We start from the raw sequence: 14,959 nt of genomic DNA on the forward strand, positions 1-14,959 counted from the left end.
TGCAACAAATTTTTGAGGGAACCACGATTTTTCGATATATTAAGTTTTTCATTTGTTGGTTTCCCCTGAAGGGTTAAAAAATCATTTAAATACAGGTGTTGAGGCTCGTGGATTAGCAGAACCTGTTTTGTGCCTTCGAGCTTGCGTATTAATTTTGTTCAGCCTGGGTGTCATTGCCAAAGTGCAAATTTCATCCTTTCCCTCCAATCCAAACTTTGAAAAGTGTAATGTATTCAAATAGTCGAACCCCGCTCTTCATTGGGATACTTTCCTGAAAAATGCTGTGAATGTCGGGCAATATATATATATATATATATATATATATATATATATATATATATATATATATATATATATATATATATATATATATATATATATATATATATATATATATATGTACAATTCTTTTTTTTTTTTTTTAAACATTGTTTTGGGTTGTGGAAGAGTAATTACACAGGAGACAACATAGCAAAGGAAACAGCAGGAGAAGGGTGAAACACCAACACCACGGTGGAGGGAGGAAGTACTCAGAGACAGACGATGGATGAAGATAACGATGAGAGAGGGGTAAGGGAAAACGCAAAGGGTGGACAATATGGATATATAAACAAAATTGTGTTTGGCCAGTTTGTGATTGTGTCAAGGTCTAGGGAGAGCTAAGAGGTTTCTGCGTGTCTGTCAGAAGGATGAGGGATGTCACAGCATAGAGTGGAGTAATCAGAAAGGAGATAAAGAGGATTTCCCAGAGTCACTGAGATCAATGATGAATATTAGGAATAATATGGGACTGAGAACATGACTTTGGGGTACTTCAGCCTTGACAGGGAGAGGAGATGAAAGGGTTCTGTTGAGAGCCACACGTTGACTACGTGACGAGAGGAGAGAGGATTCCATAGGCAGACAGTTTGGAGAGCAAGGCAGGATGGCAGACTGTATCAAAAGGTTGAGATGTCCCAAGAGAAGGCCCTGATCTCATGTCTGATATTGAGGGCCTCCACCTTTAATGGGAGAGTAGAAGCAGCATGCCCAAGGTAGAGTAACCTGTTTTGAATCTGAGATGAGGCTGTTGGAGAAAAGGAATGATTTTATGTCAACTGTGATGATGGATTCCATGACCTTGCTGTGGGTTGGAAGTACAGGAAGCTAATTGGGCTGTAGTTAAGGGAATCTGTTTTGACACTTTAAAAAACAAATGTAATTCTGTGATGTTAGCTGATTTCCAATTTCCCAGGTGGATTATAGGTGACCATTCCTGAAGTGTTAAAAGCGCGAATGTTAAAGCAGGTCACACTTGATGACCCATGAATACATGTGGTCTGCGAATAGTGAATCCACAAATGGTGAGGTCCAATGGTAGCATTTCCTTCTCATCCATATACTTTACTTTTTAATTATATGTCAGATGAGGTCCTTTTTTCTGTTCGGTTGTATTTGAGGTGTTTGTCGGTAAATAATTTAAACTTTGTCATTTGCAATTCCGAAACAGACATTCATATTTTGTGGTCTTATTTATTTATTTATTTATTTATTTATTTATTTATTCATTCGTTCATTTATTTATTTATTTTTGATCCCCATGCTCAAAAAAAAAAAAACTATTTTGTCTGCTATATCTTCTCTGGCTTGTCTGTGTGTGTCTGCATCATGCTATCTCCTCAAACAGTTGGGCAGAAATTCATGAAATTGGTAGTTATGATCACATGGCAAGAATGTGAGAGCACTGTCACTTTTGTTCTTGTCCCCCATCCCCAATTGCTTTGGAGCAAGGTAAAAAGTTCAAATACCAGAAATTGCCATTACGGGCACACTTTTTTAACGTTCATTAATGAAACTTTGTGTATGCAATCAACATTGCAGGGGGCACATAAAAAAATGTATTTTTTGGGGTATTTGATCCCAGTTCATGCCATGGGGGTGGGGACTTGAGGTCAAAATAGAATATTGTAAACTCAAATTTTGATATTGGGTCATTCCTGGTGGAACTTTTTGCCATCTTTCAACTGCTTTTGGAGGGAAGTGTGGGGATTTGCAATGGCAGGCCATCCACTTCACTCGAGTTCATAAACTTACTTACTTGTTATTTTATTGCATGGTCTATGGCTCATGGAGTATATGCAACACAAATCGCACATGCAGACATATATATTCGATAACGCCAGTCACAACCACCACTGAACTTGGGGGTAGTGACATCATTTCCCGGTGTACTCTCGGTACAGACAACACCATCTTTCTCTCCCCACTCACTCGATGGTGCAATTAAGGTGAAATTTCTTCCTCCTCATGGGATGCCATCCCATAGGGTTATATTTCACTGCATTTATCAGAGAATTTTGCATGCATGTAGTCATTTGACATATAAATGACACAAAACCCAACTTAAGGTTCTTTTTATTTTTCTCTCGATCGATCCACACCGGTCAGTGGTTGAATTCCAAACTTGTTTAATTTTGAAATAAAACAAGTGGTAGACATGGCACGATGCCTATAAAAAAAATAAACCCTTTGACTTCCTGTTCTTCTCCCTGCTTTGACACTCCTTTCATTTTTCATAATCTCAAAGAAGGAACATTCACCAAAGTTCCTCCCTCTCCAAGCTGCTCATGCTTGCTTGACTATTCTACATCCGGAAGTAATTGTAAATGTCTCGAACCCTGCCAATCCTTCTGCACAGGTTAAAGTCTTCCTCCCTCATTATAAAGTATCCCCGTTTTACCTTCCTGCGCTTTTGTCATAAACATCTCGCCTCACCAAACATCACAGTTGTACATACACGGAAACAATTTGTACTGGATCGGATTGTTTATGTATGAGCGTTACCATCACACTGACATACACCACTGAACAGATGCAAGTAAAGGTGGTGTGCCACTCGTGTATAGTACCTTATTTTATGGAAATGGTTTCATGTTTTCTGTGTTTAGTATACCTTAAACTTGAAGGGTTTGTATATTCCAAACAATAAATGCAGAAATAAGTTGGTCATCATATTGATGGTAGACTTGTAATTAATTTGTGATTTGGCCCATACATTGCCACTCGTATCTTGTTTCACACTGGCTTTTTAATAGTTTCAAATTGTTGGCTTTGCAGTGAGTGACTTTCAAATCAGGCTTATCTTATTTTATCTTATTTTATCTTTATTTTTCTGAGTTTTTGTATTCTGTAAGTTCAGTGCCTTTTGTCCATTTGTGAACTTTGGAATGAGATAGTGATAGTTTGTTAAATGCTGATGTTGAATTACTTGCACAAAAACCCAGTTAATGTTTAGAGAATTTCCCTGGATGTTTCACATTGTAATTTTTATTTTTAAACATTAACCATCATCCACTTTCCACTCGTGCAAACTAGTTTTTCAATTTTTCAACCTGTTTTGGGTTTGTTTGTTTTTATCTTAAAGTATTTTCTTTATGATGCCTTGGATTTGAATTGTGTTTCCTGTTTATCTATGTGCTCTCAATTACTGGCATCGGTTAAAATTTTTTTTTTTTTTAAGTTTACTGTTTGAAAGTTCCTTTTATTATCCTTGAACAGCATGAAAAGTTTTCCAAATTTGGTCTGGATATGGCTTTGTAAAATATATATTTTTTGCTTTTGACATACAATACAATTTAGCGAGGAAACAGGCATTTAAAATTAGAAATAAACTTTTGTCATGTTGACTTTGTTACTGTCAATTATATATTTAACACCTTGCCTTCTCCTGGAGGACAAATCCACCTGAAGGTAATCTCGGATCGGATCATTCCACACACAAAGCAGGCAGCAAGTTTTAGTCCACTCAGGAGAGCCAGAAAACATCGTCTGTCTAACTGCAAGATGGAACTTTCAAGCTCGTCTCCCTCCTCTGAAACCTGGTGGCACCTGAAGTCTGTCTCAAGAGTATACTCGCCTTCCATCAAATGCCTCAATTCTGTGTTTCCTTCCAAATCTTGTTTCCCCAATCCCTTGCACCCTACCCAGTCAGTACTCACTCTACCCAGTCGCACCCAAATTAGAATGGACTTTGTCTTTTGCACTGGTCAACAAGCGTATTATGAGACTAAGGATACGTCACTCCTTGGGTGTCGTTTCCCTGGTCTCTGGATATGCTCCAACTGAGGTGAGTGATCTCACCATGAAGGACACATTCTATGCCACGCTCAAGTCTGGTTGATCAGTGCACCAGGCGAGATGCTCTTCTAGTCTTTCAATTTCAATGCATCGACTGGAACTGATAGGGATGGTTATGGGACATGTGTTGGTCCCCATGGGTCTGGAGCTGTGAACCAGAATAGCAATAAGTTCCTTGACTGTGCATGAAGTCATGGATTTGGGTGGCTGGTTCATGGTTTCAGTACCCACAGGCTCGTCTCTGGATTTGGAATTCCAATGCTGGTGGTGTGGCCAAGGAGATTGACTTTGTGTTCGTTAATGGTCGCTGGAGGACAATCCAGAACTACAGGTTCTACTGAAGTACTCAGTTCCTCATTACCGACCACAGGCTTGTTGTAGTAACTCTGAAGTTGCAGTTTAAATCCAGGAGAATGGTACCATCCCAGCTGAGGCTGGATGTTGGCCAGCTCAAGGATGACAGGGTAGCTGATGAGTTTGTGAACAGGCTGTGTGGGGTTTTGGGAAGTCTGGGTGCTTTCAGGAATCCTGAAGAGTTGTGGAGTGCCTTCAAGACAACCCTTCTTGATGTTGCTGGTAGATAGATGTCTTGGAACTCACCATTGGGCGAAGAAGAATTTTGTGTCAATGGATACTGGATACCATTGACCAGAGTCGCAGGGCCAGGCTTAATCGCAGAGCTGAGTTGTTCAGAGAGTTGAGGTGTAAAACTGTATGTGCACTGAGGGTGGACAAGGAAGCCTATGTGCGAGGAATCTGTGAGGGGGTAGAGCATTACCTGTGGACAAGTTATTCTCATCCTGCTTACAGGGGAATTCACGTATGACGTTCTGCCAAGCCCGTCCCTCGGTGTACTGCAGTTAGAGTGGAGGGTTGGGGGGGTTCTTGACAGAGGAGTCTGAAGTGAAGGCCTGCTGGGCCAGTTACTTTTAGCGGCTGTACTGGGAGGCTGATCCACCAGCTGTTGAGATGGATGTCAGGGGTGTTACTATCCCTATTGCTGACCCTCCAATCAATTGTGATCCACATTCGTTTGTGGAAACACAGGCTGCGGTAAACCCGTTGAAATGAGGTAAAGACCCTGGGATTTGTGGCATCCATGCTGAACTTCTCAAGGCTGGTGGAAATGCTGCACTCATGTCGTTTCATTCAGTTCTGTGCTGTGCTTGGAAAACAGGCATCAACCCAACTTACTGGAAGAGGGGCGCTGTTGTCCCTCTCTGGAAAGGGAAGCGTGATTGCCAGGACTGCAACAATTACCAAGGGGTGACGCTACTCTCAGTGCCGGGCAAGGCCTTTGCTCGGATAATTCTTGATAGGGTTCACCACCATCTGTTTGAGCACACCAGCACCCAGAGCAGTCAGGCTTTACACCAAAGAGGTCAATGATTGACCGTATCATCGCTCTTTGAGTTCTCAGCAAACGCGGAGAGTTTCGGCATGGGCTGCTTGCAGCCTATGTTGATCTCTGCAAAGCGTTCGATTCAGTGAATCGGGATGTCCTCTGTAGGATTTTTGGTCTTCATGGGGTGCTCCCAAAACTGATTAATTTGATGTCTGAACCATACTCTGGTACTGAGACTGCTGTGAGATTAGGTGATACCATCTCTGACTTATTTCCAGTTACTGGAGTTTGTCAGGGGTGTGGCTGGCCCCCACACTTTTCAGTGCTTGCTGTATGGACTCCATTCTGGAGAGCATGTCGGAGAGATCAAGCTGCAGTGCATAGTTTCAGAATGTCAAGATCTGTGACCTTCATTTCGCAGAAGATGCAGTCATCTTTGTGGAGACTGGATATCCTTTTGGGGGTTCTCGAGGTGCTGCATGAGGAGTCTGAGCCACTGGGATTACGTGTTTCCTGGGTCCAAACTAAGATCCAGGCTTTCAATGACATCTTCGATGCTGCTATCTTGTCTGTACCTGTTTGTGGTGAGGATGTTGAGGTCACTGAGAGATTCCTTACTTTGGCAGTGATATTCATGTCTGTTGGCTGAGAGCCAGAGGTCATTAGACATCTGGGTCAGTCCTGGGGAGTTGTGGATTCCCTGGATCATGGGGGTGTGGAGCTGTCAGTATCTGTGCAGGAGGACAAAAGTCTGAGGCTTCCGGTCTTGCTATACGGATGTGAGACTTGGACTCTGACCAGGGATCTGAGACAGACTTAATGCCTTTGGTACCAGGTCTCTTCGGTGAATCCTTTTCTATCGCTGCTCAGATGTATCCAACGAGCAGTTGCTGAGAGACCCAAATGAGATTTGCTACCTGCATGGTCCATGAGCTTCAGCTGTGGCTGTATGGGCATGTGGCTCGTTTTCCTGACGCTGATGCTGCTCACCAGATTCTCTCAGTGAGTGAGCCTCATGAGTAGAGGAGGCCAATGAGCTGACCATGTGCCTTGTGGTTGCAGCAAGTTGATCAGCATCTCAAGTAGATGGGGGTGTCTGGGGGGATGGCCAGGGGGAGGCCCCTGGTGTTCCGGCGGAAAGTGGATGCAGCGATGCACTGCTCCGGTGCATGCTCCCATTCCTGACTGACCTCCTTTTATTTATATATATATATATATATATATATATATATATATATATATATATATATATATATATATATATATATATATATATATATATATATATATATATATATATATATATATATATATATATATATATATTGTTCTGGTCAAAATTGAACACTTGGAACATTGCATCCGATCATTGTGAAAATTAAGGGTCATCTCGGGATAAATTGGTCGACAGAAAAATATTGATGTTGTCAGTCATGTGGTTCGCTAATGTGATTTCTTAGAATGGGCAAGTGTCATGAATTCAGCACCAAACTTCCCTAATGCAAGATGACACTAAAATGGGAGATGAGTCAATATCACGGGACTTACTAAAAACAATCTAGCATTTCAATTTTGGGTCAATTTGCATCAGTGTTTAAAACTGGATTGGACAGGAAAATCAATAAAATCCTGAATTGTTGGCAGGACCATTGTATCCTCATTAGAAACCTGTTTGCAGTTTGATACCTTGCTTCTCACAGATATTGAGATGATGGACATGCAGGTAGTGTTTCTAAACTATATGTAGTGTACTCTCATGACCTTTTGGAAATCTATAAGAGTTGCTGTGAGCCTTAAGAGCAGCTATGTTCGTCGGGGTTTTTTGGAAGGTGAATAGCTGTGATTCCTTTGTCCATGCTGAAATCCTAGCTGCTGTTTTTCTGTTGCAATAGTGATGCTGTGGTGTCTTGGTTTGACACAAGTTATTCTGCCATGTGACAATGCCATGACCTGTCACAGTGTGGCAAGACCAAAAGTGCTTTCATTCGGGTTCCCCTTGGCTCCTGTCATTATGTCGACCCGCCAACCTTTGTGGTTTCCCTGAGAACTGTGGTAATCACCATCGCGTGAGACTGAGAAATAATCAAGGGATTGGATTAGAGGATCACCGCTTGGCAGGATGGTACATTCGGTCTTAGAATGTCATTGTGTGCAATATTGCCATTAATTTGATCTGGGTGGTACTTGTCCTGGATGCCGCACCCAATTAATATTGGAGATTGATCCTCAAGGTGTGGCCTGCCAAAGGCTGAGCGGGAGGCTTAACTCGTGCAACAATTTCTCTACCTCTTCAAGATGTCCATAAAATCCTTGTGAAACTTTGAACTTTTATAACGTTTGATGTACACATGATAGAAACTGTAAATGTACATGAAAGGATCATTTTATTTATTCGTATGCATCCTGTGGCTGTTTGTCTGCATTGTTGTCTGGGCGTGTGGCTGTGCTGCTGATGCAATACCCCCGTTACCAGTAAGCTGGTACTCATAGACGTCGGAAGAATGACAGGCTGAGTCGACCCACCTGGTGTTGATTCAATGCAGGGGCTTGAAATCGAGACCCAAGGATCTTAAGCCAGCCACCTTAACCGTTAAGTCGACAACATGCTTCATGAATGGATAATTCATCAAGTTTTGTTGATACTCATGCTGTTGAGGTGAACTCGAATGCAATTTTTGTTTTTGGTTTTGTTCCATAAATAATTGATTTTCAGTTATGGTCTAATTTTAAGGGAATTTTTTAATTTTAATTGAATGTCAGATTTTCGATTTTTGCCAGTGATGTCACCTGGAACCAGCTTCATCCAAATGGTGCCTTTCATCGAGAAAGTGTATGTTGAGCTCAGATTCTGTTTTTGATTCCACCATCATTAGCAACTCTGGTGGTTCCTCGTATGTTGAAACTGATCAGTGGGATTTTGAAGAAACCATTGGAGACAAAATTAGTGATGGAAATGCTTTTGGGGGAATTGTGTAACCATATTGTTTTGATCCTTATGCGAGTGATTCTGAGGAAGTTGGTGACAATGGAGGTGTTTGTGAATATAAAAATGCTGGTCGCATGTTCACTACAGATTGCTAGGTTTGTTTTTCTGTTCAATTTATGGCTTATGAGGGATTTTGTATTCATAAATCGGTTGTATTATGCCAGCAGACATACCCGTCATCGTCCGACAGCCAACACCGCCCATGCACTCTGGTACCGCCAACAAAATTGGCAATGAATGCTTTGTCCCATCATCACAGGCTGACCGATTGTCTTGCATGTACCAGGATTATCATATTTCATACTTTCTCGGGACGCCGTTTGTGCTGTCAGTGCCATGTCTGTGTCTGTGTCCTGCCCCAGTGGAAAGGGGGGGGGAGTGGTACTTGGGGCGAAGGGTGGTGGTTGGTATTGTTAGGGTGATTGTTGATTGTTGAGAGTGGGTATAGTCTGTTAGTTGGTATTGTTAGGGTGATGGTGGGAGGGGGTGTGGGGTGCTTGTGGATATTGTGGGTCATGGTTGAGGGGGGATTTTTGGGTCGTGTTTTGGGGATGGTGGAGTGAGGGTTGGTGGTAGGTATTGTGGGGGGAGTGGAGTGGTGGCATGATGGTCGGTATTATTTGGGGTGGGGGGGGGGCTGTTTGGGATGGTGGCTGGTATTGTTCCGGCGATGGTTGCTAGTGAGGCAAACCCCCACTCTAGCAGGGAAAATTGTGTGTGTGTGTGTGTGTGTGTGTGTGTGTGTGTGTGTGTGTGTGTGTGTGTGTGTGTGTGTGTGTGTGTGTGTGTGTGTTTGATAGGGGAGCCAGCACATCTCATGAGGTGAGATCGGTCACCGGCAGGCCGACACAGGTGTTTGATTCACCGCTCAAATTGCCCGTGTACATGTGCTGGTGGGCTGGGTAAAGATTATGTTAGTTTTGAGCAATGGCTGTTTCTTCTGCTTCATCATGGGAATGGCATCCCTTTTCAATCGTGGTGGATAACCACAAGCTCTAGCCATCTCTGTTGTTTCATAATGGTGCTCTGTAAAATGTTCCAAGCACAAAAGCAAACATTTTGGAGGCCTGATCCACACTCGGCTATTTTGGACAAACCTCTTTTTCCAATTTCTGATAAACTTCGGGTCTTTTGACCATTGGTGTGGCATGAGACCATCTGCTTGTATTACTGCAAGTATTCACCCATAAAGGATGCATCGACTCGGCATACAGGTATTTATGGAAAATCGAAAATGATTCTGTTTGATTTACACCTTACTGCAATGTAACCCATAGACAGTATGAATTTGGCGGTCGACTTCCATGTGTGATGTCACAGCTAATCCTGAAGAATAACAAGATTTCAAGTTTTAATCACAAAATTACCTACTTTATAAATCTCAAATTGGGAAAAGACATCATATCTATTTTGTGGGGTATCGAGGGATAGATTCGCATCGAGGTGGTCTTGCTTGGTGTTTGGGGTTCCCCTTTAAAATGTCGTTATTGCTGTTAAATGCACAATTCCCCTGGATTTCTTGACGAGTTGACATTTTCTGATGAGGCAACTTCTACATCAGTGGTAAAGCCAACAACCACAATTACCGCATTTGGCTCCCAAACTACTATGATTAAATGTTTCACACAACACCTTTTACCAGAAAGACTTTGCTTCCTGTCACCAGGCTTTGAATGTGTGACGGTTCTTGAATGATTTCTTCCCAGGCAAGTGCACCGATAGACGTGGACCAATTGGACTGAATTTTCTGGGGTTATGTAAAGCTACTGTTTACTCTTCAAAACCACATAATTTGGATGAACCTCGGGTTTTTCACCATCAACTGGAGAATGTTTTCAACAAGTTGGAAAATTGGAGTGAACGATGCATTATGAAAGGGTAGAAGCATCCGCTCCCTTCGGGAGTGGCCGGGGTGGGGTTAATGTTATTATCGTTATTCAAACGTGTAATCCACAATACCTCTCGCTGCGTAATTCAAAACACCTCACTGCACTGAAAAATGTGGGAACAGGAATACTGTACTGTAAAGGATGAGGACTTGTAATACCCTCTCCCAGCTGGAGTGGAGCGACATGATATTCATTTACATCGAGAATTTGAGTCCCTCCCCTTATCTTCTTTAAAGACCACCTGCAAAGATAAAAAAACACCCCTACTCATTCACCAATTGAGGTCATGTTGACTGTCTCGCAAGCCTGGATAAAATCGGCCCAGAATTGACACGCACACGCACACGCATACACACGCATACACACGCATACACACGCATACACACGCATACACACGCATACACACGCATACACACGCATACACACGCATACACACGCATACACACGCATACACACGCATACACACGCATACACACACATACACACTTCTATCATGTGCACATCAAAAGTTGAAAGTTGTACAAGCACTTTATGGACACCATGTATAATATATATACAGTACCTCTAATATGGGATGGTATGGGTTGCAAACTATGGGCAAGACATGGAGACAAGCCACATCTCTTGTGTACTGCCTCAAAAACACTTTGAAACCACTTCTGCTTGCTCACACATTACACAACCAGCTTAGCAGCATGCCTGACCCATATACTCTTCAACAAATCGAAGATGGTGATGGGGTGGGGTCGAAGATTGTCGTCGAGGGAATAGAAGAGTGTAAGCCATGTGCCATAGCAAAAAATAATTATAGACCTGAGTTTCATGGATTATGGATGAAGCAGCATTTGAGACCAAGACTGGTGTTTGTTTGTTACCCAATTGATGGAGTATCACTCGATAATGCCATCGTCGAACAGTGCGCGTGAACATGTACAGCTTGGTTTTGCATTAAACTTTTAAGTACTGTACACGTTTGCCCTCGTTCCCCCATTCCCCCCCCCCCCACCCACCACACACAAAAATACTGCCATTTCATTTTCAGGTCTGAGCTGCTTTCACAAGGAGGTCAAAATATGTTCCCCCTCCACCTATTGGTGGGGGGGGGAATGGGGGATTTATTCCCCCATCCCCATTGTTAAAAAAGTATTTACTTATTTTTGTTAAACCTTTTTCATACAAGACATCTCATGGCACTTGATATGTTTTGTGCTGTGTTGTGAAATTGTATTAGAAGTCATGAAAATGGCTTTAAACCTCAAGTTCCCCACCCCCTGCCACCTCCCCTTTGTCTCCTAATTTCCATTTTTTCATATCTTCAACTGTCATATATGTTCGTGTTTATTTGAGAAGAAAGTGAACATTAAAAAAAAATGATCTGGATCTATTTTTGTACAAGTTCTTCCATGAGGCTTTAGTTGTTGAGGTGGAAGGGGAAAGCACATTGGGGAACACCTTGTTGTACATTCCTGTCGGAATTTGTAGAACAGCAACACACGGGTAATTATGTTCCTCGCCGACTTCTACTAGATCCCTGAGTAAGATGTCGCAATGTTTGTCGTTTTATAATGGTTTCCTGAAGCTGTTGTTGTTGTTGGTTTCCTTATTTGTTGTTGTTGGTCCTCCCCTCCTCACCCCCCACCTTGGTATATTGTGGCTGAGAGGAGTTCATGATGGAATTTTTGCAATCTCTCAATACACCACATCCTTTAACATCATTCCAAAGGCAGAAGTTTATTCGTTATTACACAACCTTGGAGATGTTCCTTTTTAGTACAAATCAAATTTGTTCCATTAGTGTGGGTTTTGGAATATTTCTTTAAGTTCCATTACATGTGGTGAACACTTATCTCGTGTGCATTCACCGGAGTAAGCTCTGTTTTCCGCTGGTGTGTGAACGAACCGAAAAATTTATTTCCAGCCTTTATGGGTAGACACAGCGATAACTTGTACCATTGCCAGTAAGGTACAACCATCTCAAACACCCCTCCTCCTGACACTTCCCTTTCCACTTTAATAATAAGATTACAAATAAAAAAGTTTCCACATCGTGTTCATAAATGGCTACAAAATAAATTAATTGGATGCCTTTGAATTATGCAGCTTAGGTCAGTTGGATGGTTTTGTTTAAAAACATATATATTTGTGGTTTCTCACCACTCCGGCGTGGGGGCGACCACTTTTAGCTAATTCACGGCTGCACGTGCCCACCGGACATTGCAAACCTAGTCGCAGCTTTCGGATCAACGCCGAAATCCAGCTACGGGTGTGTTCTTAATCGCACCGTAAATCGGCCAACTATTCTGTCCGCGTGCGATAGGGTCCGATCGCCGAATTGTCGATTTACCTAAGTATGCGCGCAGACAGAAATGCCAGGGATTTACACCTCGACGGGACCTGCTTAGAAATGAGCCGCTTAAGCAACTCGCTCCGTTTGCGATTTGCCGAGTGGTGTATATCGCCAGGCCCCACCGGATCCGATTACTTTATCGGCTATTTAAAAGCCAGCTAATATCCCAAACGCAATACGGCAGCTCAATCGAGGGAAAGGACGCAACGAACAGGTGAACATTCACACAAGGACATTTATTTGTACACACGTAAGCAGTCATACACGTATGCAATCAAACACGTATGCAATCATGTAGTCAAGAAATCAATGCAGGAACGAGCAAGACAAAGGACTACAACCGTTCTATTATATACGTACATGCACTTAACAGTTCACTACTTGACGGACACGGCGCCACAACATTCATGAAAGGAAAGGGCAGAACTGGACCTCGTGGGTCTTTAATAGTTCACGGAGCTGTGGAGACCGCAAGAGGCGGTTGTGGTTAGCGCTGTGGTTGGGATGGCATGGTTGTTGAGAGGCGGTTGAGGTTGTTCAGATGTAGTTGTTCCAAAATAAAGATAGCAAAATAATAATGGCTGACTCAAAGATCACAGCCCTTTAAACATCGGTGGGGAAATCTATTCTAAACACACACTTATCGACATAACTGATCTCTGGGAAGCCTGAATGGTGTTCTGTGAATTTCCACAACCGTAACAATATATATATATATATATATATATATATATATATATATATATATATATATATATATATATATATATATATATATATATATTTCTTATATTTATATTTCCATGTTCTGCTGTTATATCCGGTTGGGTAAATTGAATTCTTTATTTTTGCAGTCTGCTACGGTTATTGTAACTAAAGTTCTGTCGCTTGCAAAGCAGGATGCTTCCAATGGGCAGAATCTTTCTCATTAAAAATTTTTTTTTTGCCTTTTCTCCAGATCTACATTTGGGAATTGATCTAAATTACGGGGATGTTATAATTGGATATTGCACAGATGTCATCATAATCGAGCATCTCTGTAGTATTGTAATTTGGTGTTGCTCAGGGATCACAGACAGGTATTATGGAAGTCACCTGATTTGGTTTATCCACGCTTATTTCTTTTCAGATAGAAACCCATGCTGCAGACACACTGAATTTGCTCTGAGCCACAGTCTATAATGATCTCCTTTCAAGCTTTCAGCAAAGCTTCCTGTCTTATTGCAGTTTACAGTTTCACTTTAAACTGTGTTTTTGTGTTACACTGAAGTAGAAAAGGATTGCAGTTTATTTTTAATCCTACTATCCACCATCAAACATTGCACTTGGCAAACTTGGAAAATTTGGGTCCAAAGTTTCAATGTTTTTCACTTTCTGTCGCTGCTCGGCAAATTTGTCTGCCACTCTGATTGTGCAGTTTGAGTGAAACGCACTGTTTTAACATGCACAGAGAGATGACAAATGAATGCATTGAGTGCAGATTTTGTGCGTTGTGTATTTATTTATTAGAAAATGATGCATCTTTGGCTTCCTTAGGTGATGCCAAGTGACTTGCCACTTTTTAGGTCATCTCAGTAGAGATGACCTAATAATAACAGTCTCGAAGTCTGTCCGCCCGTCCGTTCGTCCGTCCATTCGTCCACAATCAGACCGAGTGGAGACAACCAATAGTGGAATGGATAGAGGTCGATGAGACATGCACAACGATATAACTTTCAAGGTCGTCCAAGGTCGAGGTCAACGTCACGAGGCTGTCAAAGTTGCGAAAATCGTCGATTTCAAATCGTATCTCCTCCCTCATTTATCAAGAGAGATCAAATGTTATTAGTGATTCAGATACTATGGACTATTATCAAGAACATGAGCCATTTTTTTTGAAATTTGCTCTCGTTCCGATTTTATAGCCCCTCAAACTTCGCTCTGATTCCCCGTATTGGCCGTTCATAAAGTACATACAAAAATAAAAGTATTAAATTAAGAACCGGAACTCTCCGAGACAAATATTACATTTGAAGCTTTTGTCGGATTTAACTAAAACAATGGAACACAAGTTTATATGAAAACTTACTTTCATTTATGACATTAACATTGTCTTGAATTTCAATTTGTACTTTTATTTTCATAAGTGACGTGTTGTGATATTAAAAGAAAAAGGTAAATTACACCGCGAGGGACTGCATCATCATGACTTACAACCATCGGTTCATAAGGAACTGCTGGCTTTGCAAGCGATTAGCGATGTATGATGGGGGTGGGTGGTTTAAAGCCTGCGTACA

General features: G+C 41.8%; 1 protein-coding gene across 5 annotated transcripts in view; it reads left to right on the forward strand.

Moving 5' to 3' along the window:
- The window catches only part of JARID2 (jumonji and AT-rich interaction domain containing 2), a 142,452-nt gene that overhangs the window by 2,925 nt on the left and 124,568 nt on the right, over positions 1-14,959 (forward strand). The window contains exon 1 of one of the 5 annotated variants that reach the window (XM_085891892.1): positions 529-570. The exons of the other annotated variants lie outside the window; for them this stretch is intronic. Within the exon in view, the coding sequence (XP_085748018.1) occupies positions 544-570 (27 nt within the window). The 5' untranslated portion in view covers positions 529-543. Of the gene's footprint in view, positions 1-528; positions 571-14,959 lie in introns of those variants that run through there. 5 annotated transcript variants of the gene reach the window in all.

The sequence above is a fragment of the Eptatretus burgeri genome, chromosome 8 (genome assembly GCF_056783735.1).
Source record: "Eptatretus burgeri isolate ZD-2024b chromosome 8, Ebu_testis_v1, whole genome shotgun sequence".
Classification (NCBI taxonomy): Eukaryota; Metazoa; Chordata; class Myxini; order Myxiniformes; family Myxinidae; genus Eptatretus; species Eptatretus burgeri.